The sequence below is a fragment of the Rhinolophus hipposideros genome, assembly GCF_964194185.1.
Source record: "Rhinolophus hipposideros genome assembly, chromosome: 14".
Lineage (NCBI taxonomy): Eukaryota > Metazoa > Chordata > Mammalia > Chiroptera > Rhinolophidae > Rhinolophus > Rhinolophus hipposideros.
The window spans coordinates 63,519,035-63,539,478 of NC_138060.1; the positions used below are offsets into that span (position 1 = coordinate 63,519,035).

The 20,444-nt window shown below is 54.1% G+C and overlaps 1 protein-coding gene across 7 annotated transcripts in view; it reads right to left on the minus strand.

The window, feature by feature from the left end:
- ITPR1 (inositol 1,4,5-trisphosphate receptor type 1) overlaps window positions 1-20,444 on the minus strand; it is a 295,575-nt gene that overhangs the window by 48,755 nt on the left and 226,376 nt on the right. For all 7 annotated transcript variants that reach the window (XM_081071377.1, XM_081071376.1, XM_081071373.1 and 4 more), the window contains 6 exons: window positions 14,574-14,774; window positions 12,976-13,086; window positions 10,717-10,812; window positions 8,968-9,090; window positions 7,849-7,953; window positions 4,917-5,109 (listed from right to left, as the gene is read on the minus strand). In XM_081071377.1, coding sequence (XP_080927503.1) covers window positions 4,917-5,109; window positions 7,849-7,953; window positions 8,968-9,090; window positions 10,717-10,812; window positions 12,976-13,086; window positions 14,574-14,774 — 829 coding nt within the window. The remainder of the gene's footprint in view (window positions 1-4,916; window positions 5,110-7,848; window positions 7,954-8,967; window positions 9,091-10,716; window positions 10,813-12,975; window positions 13,087-14,573; window positions 14,775-20,444) is intronic.

The following is a 20,444-nucleotide window of genomic DNA, read 5'->3' on the forward strand; positions in this document are numbered from 1 at the left end:
CTCCACATTTGTGTGTGGGGTGTGTGTGTGTGTGTGTGTGTGTAAAAAGCACATAGGAAGTCGTCAAAAGAAAAACACAAAGGACATGGCAGAGGTCGGTGACGGTCTGTGTACGCCAGCAGTCTTCGGACGGGGTTCTCCCCAGTAAATGTGGGAGAAGCCCCTGCAGGCTGCCGTAACACAACTGTGACAAATGGCCTGCGACCACGGCAGAGAGTCCACAAGCTTATTTTTGTCAGGCTACCATTCTACTGAAATAGAGTGTCCCTCTGAACATGAAGCCAGCCCTTCAAATCAACGGGGTGTCTATCCAGGTGCAAGCAGACACCTCGAGACCGTCTGACGTGCACGGCATGCTGTCTCCTGTGACAGGTGGGACCATGTTGTCACCTCCCTTTGCAGACTCTTCTCCCGCCTCCCTGCCCCGTACACTCTGCCTTTGCACGCCAGCCTGGAGATGGCCCGAGACACCCTGCAGTCTGCAGCCTCCATGCCCACACGCCTCCCTTCAAGGGGTGCAGCTTAATTCCACCCCCCAGAGTGCGGGCTGTAAGTACCAGGTACTACGTAGCAACTTGCTTCTAAGACACAGGACAGAGTGGCAGTGCCAGGCATGCTTCCTGAGGCCGGGTCCTAAAAAGCACTGCAGCTGCTTGATCGCACGTGCATTCTCTCTCCCTCTCCTCTTCCTCCCTCTCGCCCTCCCTCTCTCTCATCAGTCATTTGCTCTGAGGAAGCCAACTGCCCCATTGTGAGGACACTCCAGCAGCCCCACAGAGGTCCATGCAGAGGAACTGAGCCAACAGCCATGAGAGTAAGAAGTGGGTCCTTCCGGTCCAGTCCAGCCTTCAGATGACAGGAGCTCTGGCTTCCCCTCAGGAGAGACCCTGAGGCAGAACCACCCAGCTAAGCCACGCCCAAACTCCTGGTCTTGGAAAACCGAGAACACACTTACGGCACTAAGTTTTGGGGTAGTTTATTACACAGCAGTGGAATGCAACTGACATACCTTCTGGGGTGGGCAAAATAGTGGCCCCCAGACACGCTCCTGTCCTAATCCCCAGAGCCTGGGACTGTTACCTTGTGTCAAAAGGGACTTTGCTGATGTGATAAAGCTACGGATCCTGAGATGGGGAGATGACCCTGGTTATCCCGGTGGCACTGGCAGCACCTCAGGGTCCTTGAAAGTGGAAGAGGGAGGCAGCGTGTCAGAGTCATAGTGACGCAGCACAAGAAGTCTCTCCTGGTCCCTTGAAGATGGAGGAAGGGGCTAAAAGCTGAGCCCAGCTTCTAGAAGCTGGAAAAGCCTCCAGGAGGCTCCTGGCCCTGCCGACACACTGATTTTAGCCCAGTGAGAAGCTTTTTAGATTTCTGGCTTCCAGAACGTAAGATAATAAATGTATGCTGTTGTAAGACTCCGAGTTTGTGGTGATTTGTCACAGCGGCACCAGGAAATGAACACGCCTTCCCTTCCCCCAACCTCCCAGTCTTGTGTTTATCCTTCGAGTTTCACCTTTCCTCAGAAGCCTCGGTCTCCCACATGTCCACAATGTGGCAGTGCCTGATTACCGCCCTGCTTGTCATTGGCCACTTAAATTATAGCCACTGAAAACGTGGTGTGTGGCCTGCCCCCACCAGATGGCACGCCTCTCAGGAAGGGATCAGAGCTGACCCATCATTCAATTCTCCGCTCTACCTGCTAGCACATTTCTACTTACGAGGGGCTAAAAGTTGGCTGGATCAACACACCTGCCACATCATAGTGGAAAGACAGACTGCCGCGATCCCAGGTAGGCGGGGCAATTTAAGTAACCGCAACCCAGGGCATCGCTTGGTAACAGTCTTTCCTAGTTTTTTGTTTGCTTGCTTATAAAGGAAGTGGGCCTTGCTGATGATTCGGTCTCCGTGCACATACAGCGACAGAATTTTCAGCTCTTCTCTGACACATGGGCAAACCAGCCGCGAGAACCCCGACTGAGAAAGTGGCAGCATATGCAGCTCTGCCTCCATTCCCTCCTTCACTGTCCTTGAATTTTCTTGGCCTGGAGTTTTCACTTCACTGGGGCAAGGCCTGAGACGAGGGCAAAGGCGTGATCAAGAGGGGACATGAATGCACAGAAGGGCGTGTGTGTGTTACAGAGAGAGAAAGAGGAGCGGGGAAGAGGATTTCTTCTGGAAAGCCTAGGAATCGAGCATTTTAACACTTGCAGGAGAAAATACCAAGCAATGTCACCCTCAGACCTCAGTTTCTGTCTGGCCCCAGCTGCAGACTGGCCAAAGCACAGACGATTCTGTGTGTGATACATTCAGGAAAAGGTACAGCAGCCTCACAAATAAGCCAGAAAAATCTTTTCTGCAGATTCATTTGAAGAGAAATAAGCTACCCAGAGGGGGAAAGCATGTATCTCATTTTAGTTGCACTTCTGATATCTCTCCCTTCCCTCAATATGCAAATAATGTTTAATTCAGTTATTTTCAATTCTTCTTTTCCCATCCGAAGCGCTCAAGTCAATTAAAGTCGTTCAATTGACAACTATAGCTGGGTTTAAGTTTCACTGAAATAAAAACTGATGCTGAAACAAAGAAAGACTGAAGTATCAGCCACAATGTAATATATGTCTGGGAACATGAGATGGCCATTCTGCAGTCAATCCATTAGTCAGGTGCTCTTACCTCCCCATTTCGCAGGTGAGGGTCTGGGAGCAGTTATGTAACCTGCAGGGGGTGCAGAGCAGGGTGGGGGTGGCAGAGCAGATAGAACTCAGAGCCACATCACTCTGAGAAGGGACCTATCAGACCAGCCCGAGTGCACCCCTGCACCGATCACGGTGAAATCAGTTTTAGTAACTACCACGCAGGTTCGGATCCATGAATTCAGAATTGTCCCCAACACCTGGAACCATGAACAGCCCAGTGAAGGACAAAAGCAGCAACTAAGAGGAAGTTCTCTTCCATTTAACATCAAAGCTGAAAATAGGAGAGTATGAAATGGGTGGGGTCTACCTATTTTGGGGTGTCTCTTTTTCTCTTATTGCCCCGGCATGGAGCTGTGTAGATGGTCAACACTATTCACGGGGCTTGGGTTGGAGCAGCTCAAGTGCGGCCCGCAGTGGGTGACAAGGACACGCTGACAGGGGAGAGTCTGCCCGAGGTCCGTACCAAGGTGGCACGTGTGCTGTCCTGTGAATGGCCTCCTGACCTGTCTGTCCGATGCTGGGCACAGGGCAGGGGGAGGAATGGGCTTGGCTGGGCAAGACCTTCTGGGATGGTTTCAAGTGCTGGACCATGACACGTCCCTCACAGGTGAGAAAAAATACGGTGGGGGTGAGATGGGAACGGGCCTTCTGGCCAACCTGCTTGCACAACCCTCTCTGCCAGCAGCCAAATCTTGGGGTGCAGGGAGACAGGGAGAAGAGCGGTGACAGAAGCAGCTTGCAGTAAGGGAGGCTGGTCTGTTCCTGCTCAGATTGGTGGGGGGCAGGAAGAGGACAGACGCTCCCAGAAGCTGACCTCCCACCCAGCTTCCCCTCCCGCGGCCCCACCCCACAGAGAGCGCCCCAAAGATCACAACTGTAGCTGGAATCCAGGGCTTCCAATAAAACCCCAGCTCCTGGCTGACAGACGGAAACAAAGCTCCCGCCTTTCTAAGCGGGTCACAACAGCCGGTGCGCGCGTACTGAAGGGACACGTTAAAGCGGTAACAAAACCAGGAGCTGGGCAGCCCCGTCCAACGGTTTCTAATGAGCACTTTGCACCGGGATGGGAGGGCTCCATCCCAGGACCCGCTGCTGAGCAGCGACGCTTCTCCTGTGGCAGCCGATCCCGCCGCCTAGAAGAGCACACTCGAGTCTAAAACCCGAGCGGCCTTTTGAAAGTGGAAGAGCAGCGTCTTCCGAGCAGGTGTGCTGGCACGTGGGCCGTCTGGCCGGCTGAGCTCCCTGCGCAGGTGCGCGCCCTCCTGAGCCGCAGGACCTGGCCTCCTCTCCCTCCCTTCTGCTCCGTGTCACGTGTCCCGATACCCAAAGGGCATTCCAGAAGCTTTGCACGGGAGGCGGGAGCCCATGCAGCGCGACACAGGTGTGTGACCAGAGGCGGAGCACCGTAAGTCACAGCAGCTCCGCTCCCACCTGGAGCCGCGCGCGCACGCCCACCCACCCACACGCAGTGTCACGCGCAGAACCACCCGTGGACCCGCGCGCGTAGGCCCGCCCACCTGAACTTAGTGCCACGCGCAGAACCACCTGTGGACCCGCGCGAACACGCCCGCCACCTGCACGCGGTGCCACGCGCAGAACCACCCGTGGAGCCGCGCGCGCACGCCCACCCACCCACACGCAGTGTCACGCGCAGAACCACCCGTGGACCCGCGCACGTAGGCCCGCCCACCTGAACTTAGTGCCACGCGCAGAACCACCTGTGGACCCGCGCGAACACGCCCGCCACCTGCACGCGGTGCCACGCGCAGAACCACCCGTGGAGCCGCGCGCACACGCCCGCCCACGTGCACTCAGTGCCACGCGCAGAACCACCCGTGGAGCCGCGCGCGCACGCCCGCCCACCTGCACGCAGTGCCACGCGCAGAACCACCCGTGGAGCCGCGCACGCTCGCCCGCCCACGTGCACTCAGTGCCACGCGCAGAACCACCCGTGGAGCCGCGCGCGCACGCCCGCCCACCTGCACGCAGTGCCACGCGCAGAACCACCCGTGGAGCCGCGCGCACGCCCGCCCACCTGCACGCAGTGCCACGCGCAGAACCACCCGTGGAGCCGCGCGCACACGCCCGCCCACATGCACCCAGTGCCACGCGCAGAACCACCCGTGGAGCCGCGCGCGCACGCCCGCCCACGTGCACTCAGTGCCACGCGCAGAACCACCCGTGGAGCCGCGCGCAGGCGCCGCGGGCGGACCCACCCACCTCGAAGCTTCTTTTGCCAGTTCATCTCGTTGAAGAGGTCCTCGGAGCGCAGGAAGAAGTCGTTGATCTTGCTGCCTTGCTCGTCCCGCTCCGTCGTGTAGTATATTCGCAGCTTTGACTCCTTGGTGAGGAATTCACAGATGCTGGGCACCGGGAAGACGATCTGCTCCATGGTCCGGTCCAGGCGGACAATCTAGGGGGCGACACGGAGGCGCTGACTCAGCGAGCACCAACCTCGGCTCGGTGTCCAAGACCCGGCGGAACACAGACCTCTTCTCGCCTCTTCTCTGCTGGGACGACGCCCCCACTGGGCTGCGTCTCAGATCCACAGGGAACAGTTCTGGCAAGTCTGTACGAGTATTTTTCTCACCTCAGACCAATGCATTTTACTATGACTAACTTACCTGGAGCGACATACGCTGTGCTTTGCACACACATTCAGCTGGGGCTGCAGGCTGGGGCTGTCCCATGGTATGTGCTGCAATGACGGCACAGCTCTATGTGTGTGTGTCCTGTCCAAAAGCACGGCCACTAGTCCCACGTGGCTACCGGGCACTGGCACATGTGGCCGGGAGACAGCAGGGCCGAATGTTTCATTTTCCTTGATTTTAACAGTCACACGTGGCTAATGGCTCTTGCATTGGACAGTACACCTCTTCTAAGACCCTTTCTCAGACAGAAAGATTGGGTTGTTTTCCTAGGTAGGAGCTTTACAAAGAGATCTTTGGTTTATCCAGTTGTGGTGACGTCCTACCCCTTACTTGTCACAGTGTCTAAAATAAAATGCGTGATGCAGGAGCCAATGTGCTCACTTAGCCTGGGCTTTGTCAGGCCCCAGGGGGACACCTCACGGGCTTTCTCCGCACCGTTCCCAGACTGGCTCAGTCCCCGGAGAGGAGGTAGTCTGGTCAGGATTGTTCAGATTCTAAGACACTGTGCTGAGTCACAGTCCTGGGGGCTAGAGATTTCCAAAGGGGCCCGGGGTGCAGCACAATAGGGACACGGCCTCTATTCTTCCTCTCCAGGGCCTGGAGAAGTCAGCTGAGGCCCAGGGCCAACACCCCTACAGGAAGATCTGGTTCTCGCTCTCCCTGCTGCAGTGAGGTCAGGCTGCCGTGGGAAACTCTCTCAGGGGAGAGACAGGTTCCCACAGCCCTGGCTCCATAAATTCTGGGAGACGTGGTCTTTAGACCAGTGGTTCCCAAATCGAGCTGAGATCAGGTTACAGGAAACTTCAGTATCACACCGATCCTGGTCCCTAAGCCAACCTCACTGAACCGGAATTGTGAGGTAGGGCTGGTGACTGGAGCCCGCCCGTGATCCACTCCCCACGTGACGCAGGTGTACACTCAGGGACCAAGGCTTCAGCCTGCCAGCTTCACAGTCAGGTGGGCTCTGCCTCAGCCCTCTTCATGCTAGGACCTCAGAAGTGCACCCGGGCTCGGGGGGTAACGGAGGAGGAGACGGGAGGCCTGCTGGCCAGAACTGAGTGCCAGGGTCAGGGCTACCCAGCCTCACTGGCCAGACTGAAGGCCCCCGTGCTCTGGCGTTGCATAGCTAATGTCCTCGGGAAACTGGAAGAGATGGCTGCTGGCCCAGGGCAGGACTGGAGAGCTGGGCACAGCAGGCCTGGTCATTTCTCCTGATCAGTTAAGATCCACCCACACCACGTTTTCAGCAGACGTACAACGGAGTCAGGAGAAACCACTGCAGCCTTTCACCCACCCTAACGGGTGTGTGTGACCTTGTTCACACCTCTTAGCCTGACCAAGCTTCAGCGGTCTCCCCAGTGAAGTGAGGAGCTCTGTGAGGTGATGTCTGAAATTGCACTCCCCTCTGCAAACCCCTAAGGGCTCCAGAGGAGAGCTGGTCCTCCCATCAAGCTTAGTCGTTAACAATACATTAATCCCATAGTCGTTAACAATACATTAAGAGTATGTGCCCCCTTACGTGATCCTGGGCAACTAATCAGTGAGATGATGCACTTTATTAGGATGGCCCAGAGACTGGAGACATGGATAAGAATCGAGTCTTAACAAGTCTCCGTCCTGAGTACTTTATGTGGCTCGAACACAGTCCTTCAGAGTCTGTGTTCCAACACTGACCGTGAGTTTGTGCATTTCCTCATCTCCCAAACAAGGCCTGTGGCCCCGACTGCCTCGAGCCTGGAGTCAGAAGTCCATTCTACCTGCACACTGGGACAATGCAGGTAACACAAAGTGCACCCACAGGCCCTGGGCGGGCACACCTGGATTATTAGCCCTGCCACTGATTAACTGGACAAGTGACATATCCTCTCGGCCTCTTATTTCAGAGTTTTCCCGTCTGCAAAATGAAGCGGATCCTGCTGAACTCACCAAGGATTAGCAGGGTTTGGAGTGTGTGTCTTTTTAATGGGGAACCGATCGTATCACTCCTCTGTGCAGAAGTGTCCCCAGGTCCCCCCTGCTCTCAGGGTAAAGTCCAGCCCTCTCGTGGAGGCTGAGCCGACTCTGCAGGGGCAGGGCTGCCTGTCTCCTTTCTGATCGGCACTGCCCGCCTCAGGGCCTCCCCTCGCTGTTACCCCCATGTCTGAGAAGCTCTGCTCTGCACTCTCTGCCGGTTCCACCCTCATTTTCCCTCAGGTCTGTGCTTAGAAGTCACTCTTTAGAACAGGCCTCCCTGACCACGGCCGACCGCGGGTCCCCCTGCTGGATTTTCTTAGAACGCCTCCCACTTGTCCTTGTGGCCGGGGCAGCATTCGTGCTGAATGCCACCCCCTAGTGCGGGCTTGCTCAGTGCCCGCCCCCTGCGCCAGGACGGCCTTGGCCATCACTGGACGTTCAGCCCCGAGTGCAGGACCTGGTACACAGAAGGCGCTCACAACACTTCACTGTGCACACGACACACGTGTGGGTCCAGCAGGCCTGAGCCCAGCGCCTGCTCGCGTTACCTCGATCTGGGCTGTGTGTTTGGCGTAGAACTCCAGGGCGGCGTCCCCCTCGGCCTGGCCCCCGGGCTTCAGCATGCTCTGCAGTTCCTTGTTGTGCCGGGCCAGCTAGGACACAGAAGGGAGACAGGAAGTGCATGTCTCTCTGCAAGGGGAACGATGCGGGTGGAAAGGAGGCAGAAGGGCGGGTGGTGCGCTGAGGGCACAGGGGCAGCAGGCAGCCTTCACCCATCAAGGCGCCCGGCAGCTATTCTGGGAGCCTGGCAGGACAGCACGGAAAGCTCACACCCACGCAAGGCCCCACGTCCCCCGATTGCTTTAGCCAGGCAGGGGGGAGACGGGCTTTCTGTACGGCCCTGGGGTGTCTGTTCACAAGTCAGACACCCTCTCGGTGGCCAAATGCCAGGAACGGAGGAGATAAGGGTGGGAGAAGGCTTTCCCTTCCCTTCTGCCAGCCGCGTGCTGTCGCAGCGCCTAGCGACCTTCGGCCCAACACTGTCATTGTTTCAGGCCTAATTCCTGGACCTAAGAGGTGACAGGAAGCATCAGCCTGCAGCCGACGCAGGCTGCTCACACACTGGCAAGCGGAGGCACGGTGACCTCCAGAAACAGGAGTGTCTTCAAAGCCCAGCCCCTTGGGAAGAGAATTACACAACAGGGCATTCTGATGCCAGGCTAGGGAGGATGACCACATCCCCCAAAAGGCAAACAAAAAGTCACAATGACAAGTCGGCTGCTAAAGATTTCCAAACGCGATAGCCAAGGCAGCTGAGGTTGATTTCTTTAGATGGTTCAGACAGACTCATCAATATTTATGAAAAGCCTGAGACTCCTTTCAGTTGTCTCCAGACACAGTCACCAACCAAGTACGTGCTGCTGCTCAGTGTGAATGTGTTTAGAAGCAGGGGGGGGACGGGGGGGGGGGGCGGCGGGATTTCCAGGGACGTGACCCACCAGAGTGGGAACACATCAGTCCTGGGACTCAGCTCAGCGGGTCAGGCTGCCCTGGTACCTGGGAGCCTCGTGGTCATCGACACAAACGAGCCTTGGTGAGAGGCAGGGGAAGGGCACGTCCTGCTCAGACTCGTGGCACGTGGCAGGGGGCCCGGGCAGAGGTGGTACCTGGTGAGCTAGTATGTAGATGTTGTGCCCCACGTTCCTGGGGGAGGCAGCCCCCTCCTCGCCATTCTCCCCGTCCTCGAACCCCACTTCCCCTTGCAGGTAGGCTTTCTTGATCACTTCCACCTGCAAGAAGGGCCAAGCAAACAAACCCCCCGCGTCAAGGACCCGCGCAGACTGGCATGTGCAGCACGCACGCCGGCAGCCCCTCCTCCCAGCACTCTTTCCGATTGGTGTGGGCACAGCCCCAGAACCCTTCTCAGCACTGCCACAGGCAGCCACTACCCACCACCCTCCACTGCCACGAGAAGTGAAACCCACTCGCTCTCCCTTGACCAAAAGACACCCTGTGGGTGGTGCATGCCCTTCTACTTGAGCGAGGGACGAGGCCACAGGACATTCGACTACTTCTCAGTATCGGAGACCAAAGGTGTGGGGGGCCCCATAATTCTGTGCTGATACCAGATCAGGCCCTGCAAATAATTCTGGAGACAGGCTGCTTGCTCTCTGAGCTGGGTTTCAGGACAGTACTCTCTCCGATGGAACAGACAACAAGTTGCCTAGGATGTGGGGGCTGGACCTCTCACACTCATGCATACACACGTGTGCATACGTTCTGGACATCAGGGCTTCCCTGCTGTGTAGATGGAGTCTTAGAACCAGGTTTGTTCCAGAAAGCCCCTGACTCTTGCCCCCCGAGCTGGGATGGTGTCACTCACCCACCGGTGGCACCCACCGCCCTCGGGGCTGCCAGTTCCCCACCAAGATGGGGGCATGCTCTCCATTCATGGGAGTTGGAATGGGGTCTCTGTGAAGCCATCCGTCCCTAGTCAAGCGTGACAAGCCCTAGCTGCCCCCCCCCCCAGTTACATAAGCTGTTATGTAAATGCGAGAGGACACCCATCTTAGGCTGAGGACTCCCTCCTGACTCTGAGATCAAAGAGCTGGGCTCCTGTGAACTTCATTTAAAGGGACACGTAAAGGGACTTTGGCCTGGCCCCGAGTGCACACTAGGTCACAGGCGGCAGAAACATTTAGTGCCCTCCTTGAAGTCTGTCAGTTACAGTTCATCTGCATGGGAGAAAGTCCAGATAGAGAGTCCTGCCCTAAGCTCCTGTCACTGTCTGAGAGCCGCCGGTCTCACAGGCCACAGCGACAGCACCCCACCTGGCAGGCACAGCCAACTGTGAACGCCACCCGTCAGAAACAAACAAGATGGTGTTTTCTTTAAAACAAACAAAACCCCTCAAAACATGAGCACCAAGAAACACTCTTCTGTTGCCCAGACTATTGGCCCCAAGAAGAGATGTGAATTCTTTAGCTCTGGATGAAGACATGGTGAAAAGAGCAGCTGTGAACGAGGAAGGAGAAGAAAAGGGTCTGCGATTCGAGAAGGCTGAAGGGTGTGCCAGGCCCCGGGCTAGGGCCTGCCCAAGGGGACCCAGCAAAAGGGCACAGCTGTGGACCCAGACTCCCATCTGTGGGCTCCTGGGCCACTGCCTGTCTGCCATGAGGGGTGTAGGTGGCTGCCCTGTGGTCGTGCCCGAGGGAAGAGGGCAGGGCACCACTCACCAGGGCAGCGCCTCATCTCCCTTCCTAGTCAGAGGCCTGAGGCCATTGTTCTCTTCATGCTCCTCATCTGATCTGGGGCATCTTTAAGAAAAGCTCAAGGAAGTCCATTCCCGCTTTGCAGGCACAAAGCAAGCTCTGCCACGACCGGGCGCCATGGCCAGGGGTCAGCCTCCGACTCACCAGTTCCTTGGGCCGCATGTTATACAGTATTCTCTCGGCGTTCTCACTGTCGTGCCTGCTCTCCATGATGGCCAGGAGCAGCTTGGAAGCATTGTTCTAATCAGGGAAGCAGAGGGAGGAAGGAATGGAGGGAGCCTCATGGGGGGCGGCCTGCATGCACGTGCCCATGACACGGCGCTGCGTCCTAGTCAGACAGACATTTCACCCCAAGGGAGAGCCTTGGCAAAGAACACCAGAAACCGCCTGCGCCAGATGGACAGTGAACCACTTCAGATCCCGAAACACGTCTGTGGGCTCTGATGTGGGTTTTAGAGGTGTATAGTCATTTGGGCATAGTTTCTCCCTAAAGTTTCCTGGTACCGGTCCTGGTGGAAACTGGAAATGTAACATGGGTGTTGTGGGTACGTGGACCTCCCATGGTGACGGTTGTCAGGGAGAACCTGCCCTCTAGACCCAGGATGCCTCCCGGGGGGGTGTGGTTAGAAACGCTGTCATTCAGCCTCGGAGGCCAGAGAAGGTGGACAATGAAGGTGACTCTTCCCAAGGTGACCCAGTCAAAGGGCAGAGCTGAGGACCTTCAAATATTGCTATCAGCTCTCAAAAGCCCTAAAATTATAATGAGAGTACAGCTGACAGCAGTTCACAAAAGGACAAAGGAGCGCCGGGTGCCCTGTGCGTGCCAAAACATGATTTCCCGTCGCAGAGTTTCACGGGTCCACACCCTGCACTCCTGGCGTGACCTCATTTGAGGGCCTGGCCAGTGTCGTCTGTGGGCTTGTGTGTTATAACGTGAAAATCGTTTTGAGTGACAGGGGGCAGTATTTCTTTCCTTCCCAAGTGCAAGTCACCGCAGTGCAATCGGGCCGCGGCGCTATCAGACGGGGGCTTTTCAAAGGGCAGACATTTCTGTACTAATCCACAGATGCTGCATGAGTTGAAAAAGTCACTGAAATGCTGGCCAGGAGCACAGGGAATCCCCAGTTTACTCAGGTTCTCCTAGAGACGCTGATAAATGGCAGCCAGGGATGGGAGCTTCAATGACAGTTGGTGTCAACTGTAAAATACAAGTTGTAAAAGGAGGCAAAAATAGCCGTAAAAGCTTCTATTTCATCCCTACACCCAAATCAGCTGTTAGTTTGGACTCTCGCTACCAAATACTAAGGGAACAATAAAAATAATGGTGCAGTTCCTACGCTTCTGTGTTATTAACACCTCTGCAATGAACTTTCTCTCCTGTGACACCGTTTATGCAGTAAATACGGGTCCGCTTTGTGGCTAACCCCTGTCGTTCTGGGCGGTTCCGCGACATGAGCAAGTGTTCGCTGCTGTGGGACAGACCCCAACACGCCTCAACATGGGAACGGTGAAGAAGGAAAAGTGCTCAGTGAGGCTGACACGAGATACCCTTTAGACCTCAGGGTGGGCTGCAAGTTCAGTTCTCAGAACTGGTGTTGTGAACTCTTAGAGAAACTCTGGAACCCTGACATAGGAGTGAGGGCTTGTTTTGGGGTTTTTTCAGTACGCTTAAGAAATCAACCTCAGGAATGGTAGAACAGCTTCTCGAACATCCGAGAGGCCAGCCTGCAAACCCGGCGGCCGAGTACCTTGCAGTCGGTACTTTTAGGCCTGAAACCATTTGGTACGACAGAGGCACCGTGTCAGTGGAGCTCCCAGGTCAGGCTTCCGGAGCTCAACATCTGTACATGATTCCGAGAAGCTTGTCAGAGGCCAGGGCGCTGCCGGCCAGGGAACTGTCCTCATTTTAAACCAACATTTACGAGCCACCTTCTGCTAAATCAACAACAGAATCGAAAAAAGAATTCCCTGGCAATGTGAAAATAGCATTTTTGGGGCCTACGTAGGTTTAACTGTATGATCTTCAACAGGCCCTTTTTCCTCAATGGAAAATGCTCACACAGGGAATGGTCGCCACACTGTTTCCGGGCCAGGCCTTTCGGAATCAAGGCTTTGATGGCTTGCCTGTGGCTCGAATGGGCCTGTCAGCTAGGAGCAATGACTTCTCACTCGCTGTGACCCAAGACATGACGAGCTGCTCTCCCGTCACAAGACCCTTACTTGGAAGCGAAAGACTGAAGTTCTGCGTTTCAGTCAGAACTTGCAACGTGGATCATTCATTTAGTTGAAAAGATCTGCCTTTAATATTTAGTTTCACAACAATGGCCAGGTCAGATGCTGAGGCAAAACGCTAAAGTGACTGTTTCCAAACGCTACTGTGTTTGGCTTTCAGGGTCTACTTGCCTTCAGCTCCAAGACCAGGTCCATCCTCTTCTTTCCCAAGGGATTGATGTCATTGAGGATCAGGGCGGTGATGATATCAATGCCATTGGACTCGTGGGTGGCGATGCAGTTCTGAGGACACACACACACACGCTGGTCATAAATCAGATGTCAGTGCCAACAGGCTGAACTGCTATTTCAACACAATGCTTGCCACTCCCAGTAATGTCTCTAGGGGAGAGCTGCAAATTTTCCGTGAGAAAGTGGTAAAAATAAAAGACAGATGAAAATCTCTAGTTTCAGAATTAACAGTAAACAGTAGGAAAGTCCCCATGCACTGGAACTGATAAATTGGTCGTGTCTAATCCAGACAGTGCAGGGGAGTCGGCTTTTGTTCTTAAGGGAAAATATGCTGTGTGACTGATTCTGGGCTCTGGGCCCCGTTTTCCCCTTTCATGGTGTGTTCCGTTCTCTGTACATCACTCAGTGTTCATACTGCATACTTTTACTTAAGGCTTACGCTTGGAAAGCAAGTTTCCTGTTCAATTCACACATAAAAATTAATCATCTCCGCCCAGGTAAGATCCCCATTTGCAGCAGACCTCAGTCCAATGTTCCTTTTAACAGGAACATTGCTTGGCAGAAAAGCAAACTTGAGGTTATAAGGAAATACACTCAGATGTCAGATAAAGCCTTTTCCCACAAGGCTATTATAATTTGTTGGTTCCTATTCATTAAATTGGACGACACCCTCTGTCTCATCAGGGAACTGGGAGAGGAAAGCGGACTTAACCAAATGCTAGCCATATTCACAGTCAACTAAGACCAGGTTTTTCACATACAGTGAGTTGTCCCCCTTGGAAGCCGTTCTGCTCCTCTGAGGGGAGGTTCTGGCCTTGTTCTCCAGTAACCGACCACATCCTACCTTCGCTGGCCACTGGGTTTAGAACTGGCCATTTAAAGCATCGGCCTACCCCTTGCAGCCAGCATAGAGCTGTAATTTGAGTAAAAATCATACTCATCCTTGCACTAACACAAAAACTTGTAAAACCTGGGAGAAGCAATGACTCTACTCAAGAAACTATTGGGTTCCACTCTCAAACTATATTTCCCGAGAGGCCAAGGTCAAAACTAATGGGTCCTTCTCTTCTCTGAATGTCTACGGTGCTGAAATCTGAACTATACATTTTCTCACATGACTTTCAAGCTGTCTTACATATAAGCAAGGTTTCTCTCCAGCTGGGTTTAAACTTCCTTGCATTAAGTAGCCACGTTTTGAGTCTTCCCTAGCATTTTAGATCTCAGTCTTCTGGTCTTAATTTAACTCCAACTTTAATATCTATCCCTGGTCAAGTTCAAGTTAGACATTCAAACTAAAGCAAGCCGAGCCAAGTGAGGACAGACCAACATCCGTGACTAGGTCAAGTTCTGAAGCATAAAAAGCCCCAGAGCTCCTTCCTGACTGTTGGGAAAATGGCCTCCAGTTCTACTGACCTCCTAGGCTGCCAGGCTGGTGCTATGTGACTTCTGAACTAGGAAGTTCCCTGGGAACAACATTTCCGAAATGACAACCTTCCTTCTTACCCCCCTCCCCCATTCCCAAATAAAAATGGGATTACCTGGTTCTCATGGCAAGGTCCTTGACAGTATTCGGTCAGACTTTCCAGGGTTTGGTTGATGAGGGCGACGTTCTTTTCATTGATGTAGAGTCCGAGAAGACCAAGGCCTCCAGTTGTGCTTCCGCAAATACAGTCCAGAAACTGCAGGGTCTCACATACCAAATTGTAGTTGGTCTTGTTATTTTGGCAACGCAGAAAATTCTGCAATTAGGCAGTCCCCAGGTTGGAGGAGGAAAGGCAGAGAGAAGAGGGAAAAGGTCATCACCCTGCCATTTTGATAGTATCTAATGGGTTGGTGCTCTGGATGGATCAGCAGCAGCAGAGAGGAACAGCACTGTGTAGCACGGAAGGGCCAGCCCCCAGGGTGGTCACCACGGACGTGGTCTGTGGTCACGGCCAGACACTGGGCTGGCCCTCGAGAGTGCTTTGATCCGGGATACGGTGGAGGAGAGCTCTTCTTTGACAACCCACGTCAGACAACTTTTTCAAGCTCCCATTTCTCTCTTTCCCCCTCCAGCCCAGCCGTCCTCCCACCAGTGTTAAGCTCAGAGGCAGCTGACATTTCCAAGGACAGTGGTTATGCCGGAACGATGATGGCATGGTCTGAATGCTGCATCTCAGAGCCTAGGACTGGGATGGTTCACCACAAAATAAGGTGTTAGGCTGGCGCCAGGGTGGAGAACCTGGATTACCTTGCATGTCCGTTTCCATTGTTAAAGGAACAGGCACGAGGGAGTACGTGTGTGGGCTTGTGTGCACGTTCCCGGGGAATGTACATATTCTCCAGGTAAATTTGTAATGTTAACAAGTGACACGAGAGCTGGTACTTCCTCAACAAAATCAAGCAAGCCACCTCCAACCACCTTAAAGAGCAGAGTCTATTTTGATAAAGAGGAGATTTTTGTCAGAGACTCCATTAATCTCTTCTTAAAAAGAAGCAAAAATTAACTACAAATATTCCTTTGTGCAGTTACATAAGTTACACGTGTTTACTGTAGAAAATCGGTTCCACAAAAGCTAGAATCCAATGACCGAGTGAATGCGACCTCCGACCTGGCAATTACACTTCTACGAACTGCTGACTGCTGCTCACAAAGCACGTGCTCGGTGATCACCGCAGCACCGTCTGCACCAGCGAAGGGCTGGAAACCACCTAAATGCCCATCAGTCGGGCAGGAGTTACATACACTGCACTGTATCAACATCACTTAATATTGCAAATTAGAGACACTGAGGCAGGTCCGCATGTGCCAAGGTGGAAAGATCTCTAGGACATACGGTTAAGTTACAAAAACAAAAAGGCCAAGATGAATGTGCATTCAATGCTCCCATCCAAATACCTAGAAAAAGGATAGAACGATACCGTCCACACCAACAACAGCTCTTTCTGGTAGAGGGGTGGGAATGGGAAGAGGGGCAGTTCTTTTTAGCTAAATACTTACTTTCATTTGAACATTTATAGTGACAATATATTTATGTATTCCTTGTATAATTAAAACATTTATAAATGCACAGATTAAAAGCTGGCAAACAAGTCTAACGTTTGACTCATCATTAAACTACCCCCTGCCCCCAATTAACCTCAGTCCCTTATGCTCCAGCCTTCCTAACTAGTCTAAAAAGTGAACCTCATTCAGATCTGGGCGGGAGGTGCAGGAAGGACAAACTATTTGGGACCATGTGGGCTTTTGGAAGGTGACTATTTTTCAAAGGGCCACAGGAAGCCAGAGGAGGGTTTAGCAGCCATTCCTTGCTCCAGCTCCTCAGGGAAGATGCTACCTTTGAGGGTCTGGCTGAGCCCTCCCCACGCAGCATGGGGTCGGGGAGTATTCAGGAAGAGAGCAGGAGAGGGCGTGACTACCCAAGGCTGAAATTCACAGTGGCTCTCAAGGCTGACTTGCCTCTCAGACTCCTGTCACCGCTCCCACCATGCCCCTCTCTGTCCAGTGATGTCACCGCTCCCTCCATGCCCCCCTCTGCCCAGTGATGTCACCACTCCCACCATGCCCCTCTCTGCCCAGTGATGTCACCGCTCCCTCCATGCCCCCCTCTGTCCAGTGATGTCACCGCTCCCTCCACGCCCCTCTCTGCCCATTGATGTCACCGCTCCATCAATGGCCCTCTCTGCCCAGTGATGTCACGGCTCCCTTAATGCCCCTCTCTGCCCAGTGATGTCACCACTCCCTCCATGCCCCTCTCTGCCCAGTGATGTCACCGCTTCCACCATGCCCCCCTCTGCCCAGTGATGTCACCGCTCCCTCCACGCCCCTCTCTGCCCAGTGATGTCACCGCTTCCACCATGCCCCCCTCTGCCCAGTGATGTCACCGCTCCATCAATGGCCCTCTCTGCCCAGTGATGTCACCGCTCCATCAATGGCCCTCTCTGCCCAGTGATGTCACGGCTCCCTTAATGCCCCCCTCTGCCCAGTGATGTCACCACTCCCACCATGCCCTTCTCTGCCCAGTGATGTCACCGCTCCCACCATGCCCCCCTCTGCCCAGTGATGTCACCGCTCCCTTAATGCCCCTCTCTGCCCAGTGATGTCACGGCTCCCTTAATGCCCCCCTCTGCCCAGTGATGTCATCGCTCCCTTAATGCCCCTCTCTGCCTAGCAGCAAAGAACTGCTTCCTGTCTTCCAGCATGCTCCATTCTCTTGCCTGCAGGGCTTCAGCCATGCCGTTCCCTCTGTCACTCTCTCCCTAGCTCCACCCCGATGAACTCCTCTTCCTTCCAAGTGGGTCTCCAGTCACTTCCTTCAGGAAGCCCTCCTGAACCAGTGGGACCAGAGCATGGCACACACCTCTCTCAGCCGTGCTCACACTTCATCGTGTGCTTACAGACGTCTGTCAGCTCTGCCCAGGACCATGCTGACAGACAGGTGCCCAGCAGCTGGCACAGAGCTCGTGGGCAGCAGGTACATCATGAATATGACTGAAGTCACCTGAATTAAACTGAATGGACGGAGGAAAGGGGACTTGGGAAGTCACCAAGGTGACATGCTCCAAACCCCATGAAGGCCGGTCGGCTGCCAACATGAAGGCTTCTCCCATCCCACGGCTCTGCAGAATGTCTAGCCAGAGCCCCTTTTGCCTAACTCAGCTCCACTTCTTCTTGTCCTCTGCAAAGCAGAGGCACGCCACTCGCTAGGAGGCCCCTAGGAACGCCTTCCCTGCTCAGGGAACAGAGTTCCCCCTCAGCACACCACCTCCCGGCCTGGTCTGGGCGACCGAAATCCTGTTCATTCCGTGGTCTCCCTTGGAGGGCAGGGACCGAGTCGAGATGGGTGGCTTAAGGAAATGGAAGACTTTAAGTCTGTGCTTATACAGACTTCAGTGGAGAGACCAGGACCTGCATCCTCTAACCCAGGTGAAAGCACAGCCGTCTCGGGAAGGTTCAAAAGCACCTGCAAAATGGTTCTAGGTCAGTCCTTCCCATCGAGTCTCTCACTACTGTGAACAAAGCTCGCTTAAGGCAGCAACTGCCCACTTGGCCAAGTCAAACTCGGTGGCTTTATCTGTACTGAACAGTACCAACTGGAAGGTAAGGCTACAATATGACAAAAACCTTGGGCAACTTCAAAAGGCCAGTTCCATCTTTCTCAGAGCTTATCTGCATTTCTTCACACCAGGGAGTGGATCACTCTCTCCTGGTGAGAATGTTTTCTCCTCTCTCGACCCACAAGGAGACCCTGACCCAGAGAAACACCATGTGTCCGGAACACCACCCATAGGGCGGCACTCAGAGCTGCGGAGCCCGCTTAAAACCATCATTTTGAAAAAGGATTCCTACTGACAATTTCTGGCTGAGAAATTGTGTCTGGCTGAGTGGGCATCTTTAAAGAGGATTCTAACCGTGGTCCGTGGGCCGCCCACCTGCCCAGATCACTGGTGTTCCAGCTGGGCCCCGCAGAATCCTGGGGGATCCCTGGGACGCCCCCATCTCCCTGGGGAGGGAGGAAAGGAAGGTTCGAGTGTCCTGTGCTTTCTCCTCTGAGAGCAGCCTTGCTTTACTTGGTCCATTTTTGCAGGAGATGTTCAACACGAGAAAGTTTGAAACCACTGACTTGGGCCATCCTTACGGTACCTTCAAAGGTCAAACTACTAAGTCTTTGAAAAACTATATTAAAATATGCGACATACATCCCCACCCCCTGAACACCACTGTTTTCCAGGGAGCAGCGGCTCGGATGGTGGAGTTTTGGAAGGACCCATTCAAAGGTGCCTCTGCCCATGGGACATTAGGTCAAAGGAGAGTTTTGCGAAGAGACAAGGTACACACGTCAAACTGGTATGACTTCCCCATAGGAAATGGCGAGCTGGGCCACTGTAAGCTCTCCTCTGTGGAAAGGGGTCAAGCAGGGAGGTAGGCAGAGCAGGTCCAGGAAACCAGAACCGAACTGGGGAACAGAAACAGCCGTGTGACGTTCACAGAGGGATTCTCCTCGGCAGTTCTGAGCTCCACTGAGAAGCCCTCCTGGGCCCAGCACACAGGGTTGGTTCTCCTGCTCTGTACCCACCTAATCCGACGACGACACCACTGTGTCACTTGTCATACTGCCCTGCGATCTGCAGCTGCCTGTGGCTCCTGCTCTGGACCCTCAGCTCTGTGAGGGGGGTGAGATCTCTGTCACCAGGCCCGGGCCCAGGGCAGGTGCACACGCACAGGCAGGATCTCAGCGTACTGTCCCTTTGCAGCCACAGTTGGTGAGACCCGTGCACTGCTCCAGGGGGACAGTCCAGGGTACTAACCGTAAGCTCAGCCTAGAAACAGCGCAGGAAGCAGGGTGGTCCTGCCCCCCACAAAGCTGGTAGGACAGCCTGGCTTTCAGGGTGTCATTACACTCCCGTGGCCTGTCTCCTTCTGACTGACATGGAAGGTGGAGGGGACACAGCTGGCCTTCAGAGAGACACCAGCCAGTGAGGCTGTAAACAAACCCTGGACCTTTGGGTCATGGGTGTTTTGCCCTCCCCAAGTGAGCTCAGCAGTCTCAGGTAAGTGGATCTAGGGCCGAAGGTTCCAAGTCTAAAGGAGGAAAGTTTGAACAACAGGCAAGGAAAGAAAACTGACAGCCAAGATCCCAACTCAGATGTCGACAGGCATCTAGCCGATGTCAGCAGAGGCAGCGAGCGGGCAGCAAAGAGTAGAAAACGCCGGCCCCACGTGGCCAACAGCGGGGTTTTGGGGAATCCTTTCCTTTTTAAATATGGGCTAGATTTGTTGGTCAGTGACCTTGAGCTGCTTTTTCGAAGCACCGACTCCTGAGACCAATTTGATTACAAACGAAAACCAGTGTAGCAGGTATGGGCTCTGCAGACTTCACCCAGTTCCATCGCACTGCTCTGCTTACTGTTCAACAACACAATTTCTGACTCATCTTCTCCTGGCGTAGATTCTGCGGCAGCACTGGACGTTCTGGCCAGTCCATGCGTGAAAGGCCATCAAATCACGCGGGGGCTTAAGTCAGCAACGCAAACATTTAAAGGCTGTGCGTTCTCCCTGCCATGTTTGGACCCGAATCATTCCCTTTTCATATCATCATTATTCAAATAAACTAAACTGCACTACTGACTTGTTTATTTTAGGAGGAAATAGTCGATCTCAACAGGAGTCGTTCAGAGGCCTTTTCTCATTCATCCTCATCCTTTCTAGGCAGACTGGGCTTCCCCCCCCAAGGGTCAAGCACAGCAGGCACTGGCCAATGCCTGCTTCTCCTCCACAATCTGTGCCCTGTCAGCAGAAAGAAACACAACTCTGAGTCCACCTGTGGCCTTTCCTAAGTAGCCTTTGCTGGAGGGCGGACACTGGCAAAGGAGAAGACGGTGGCTGACAGCACATTCTGTACCACCAGGCTTCCCGGCTTCACGTCCAG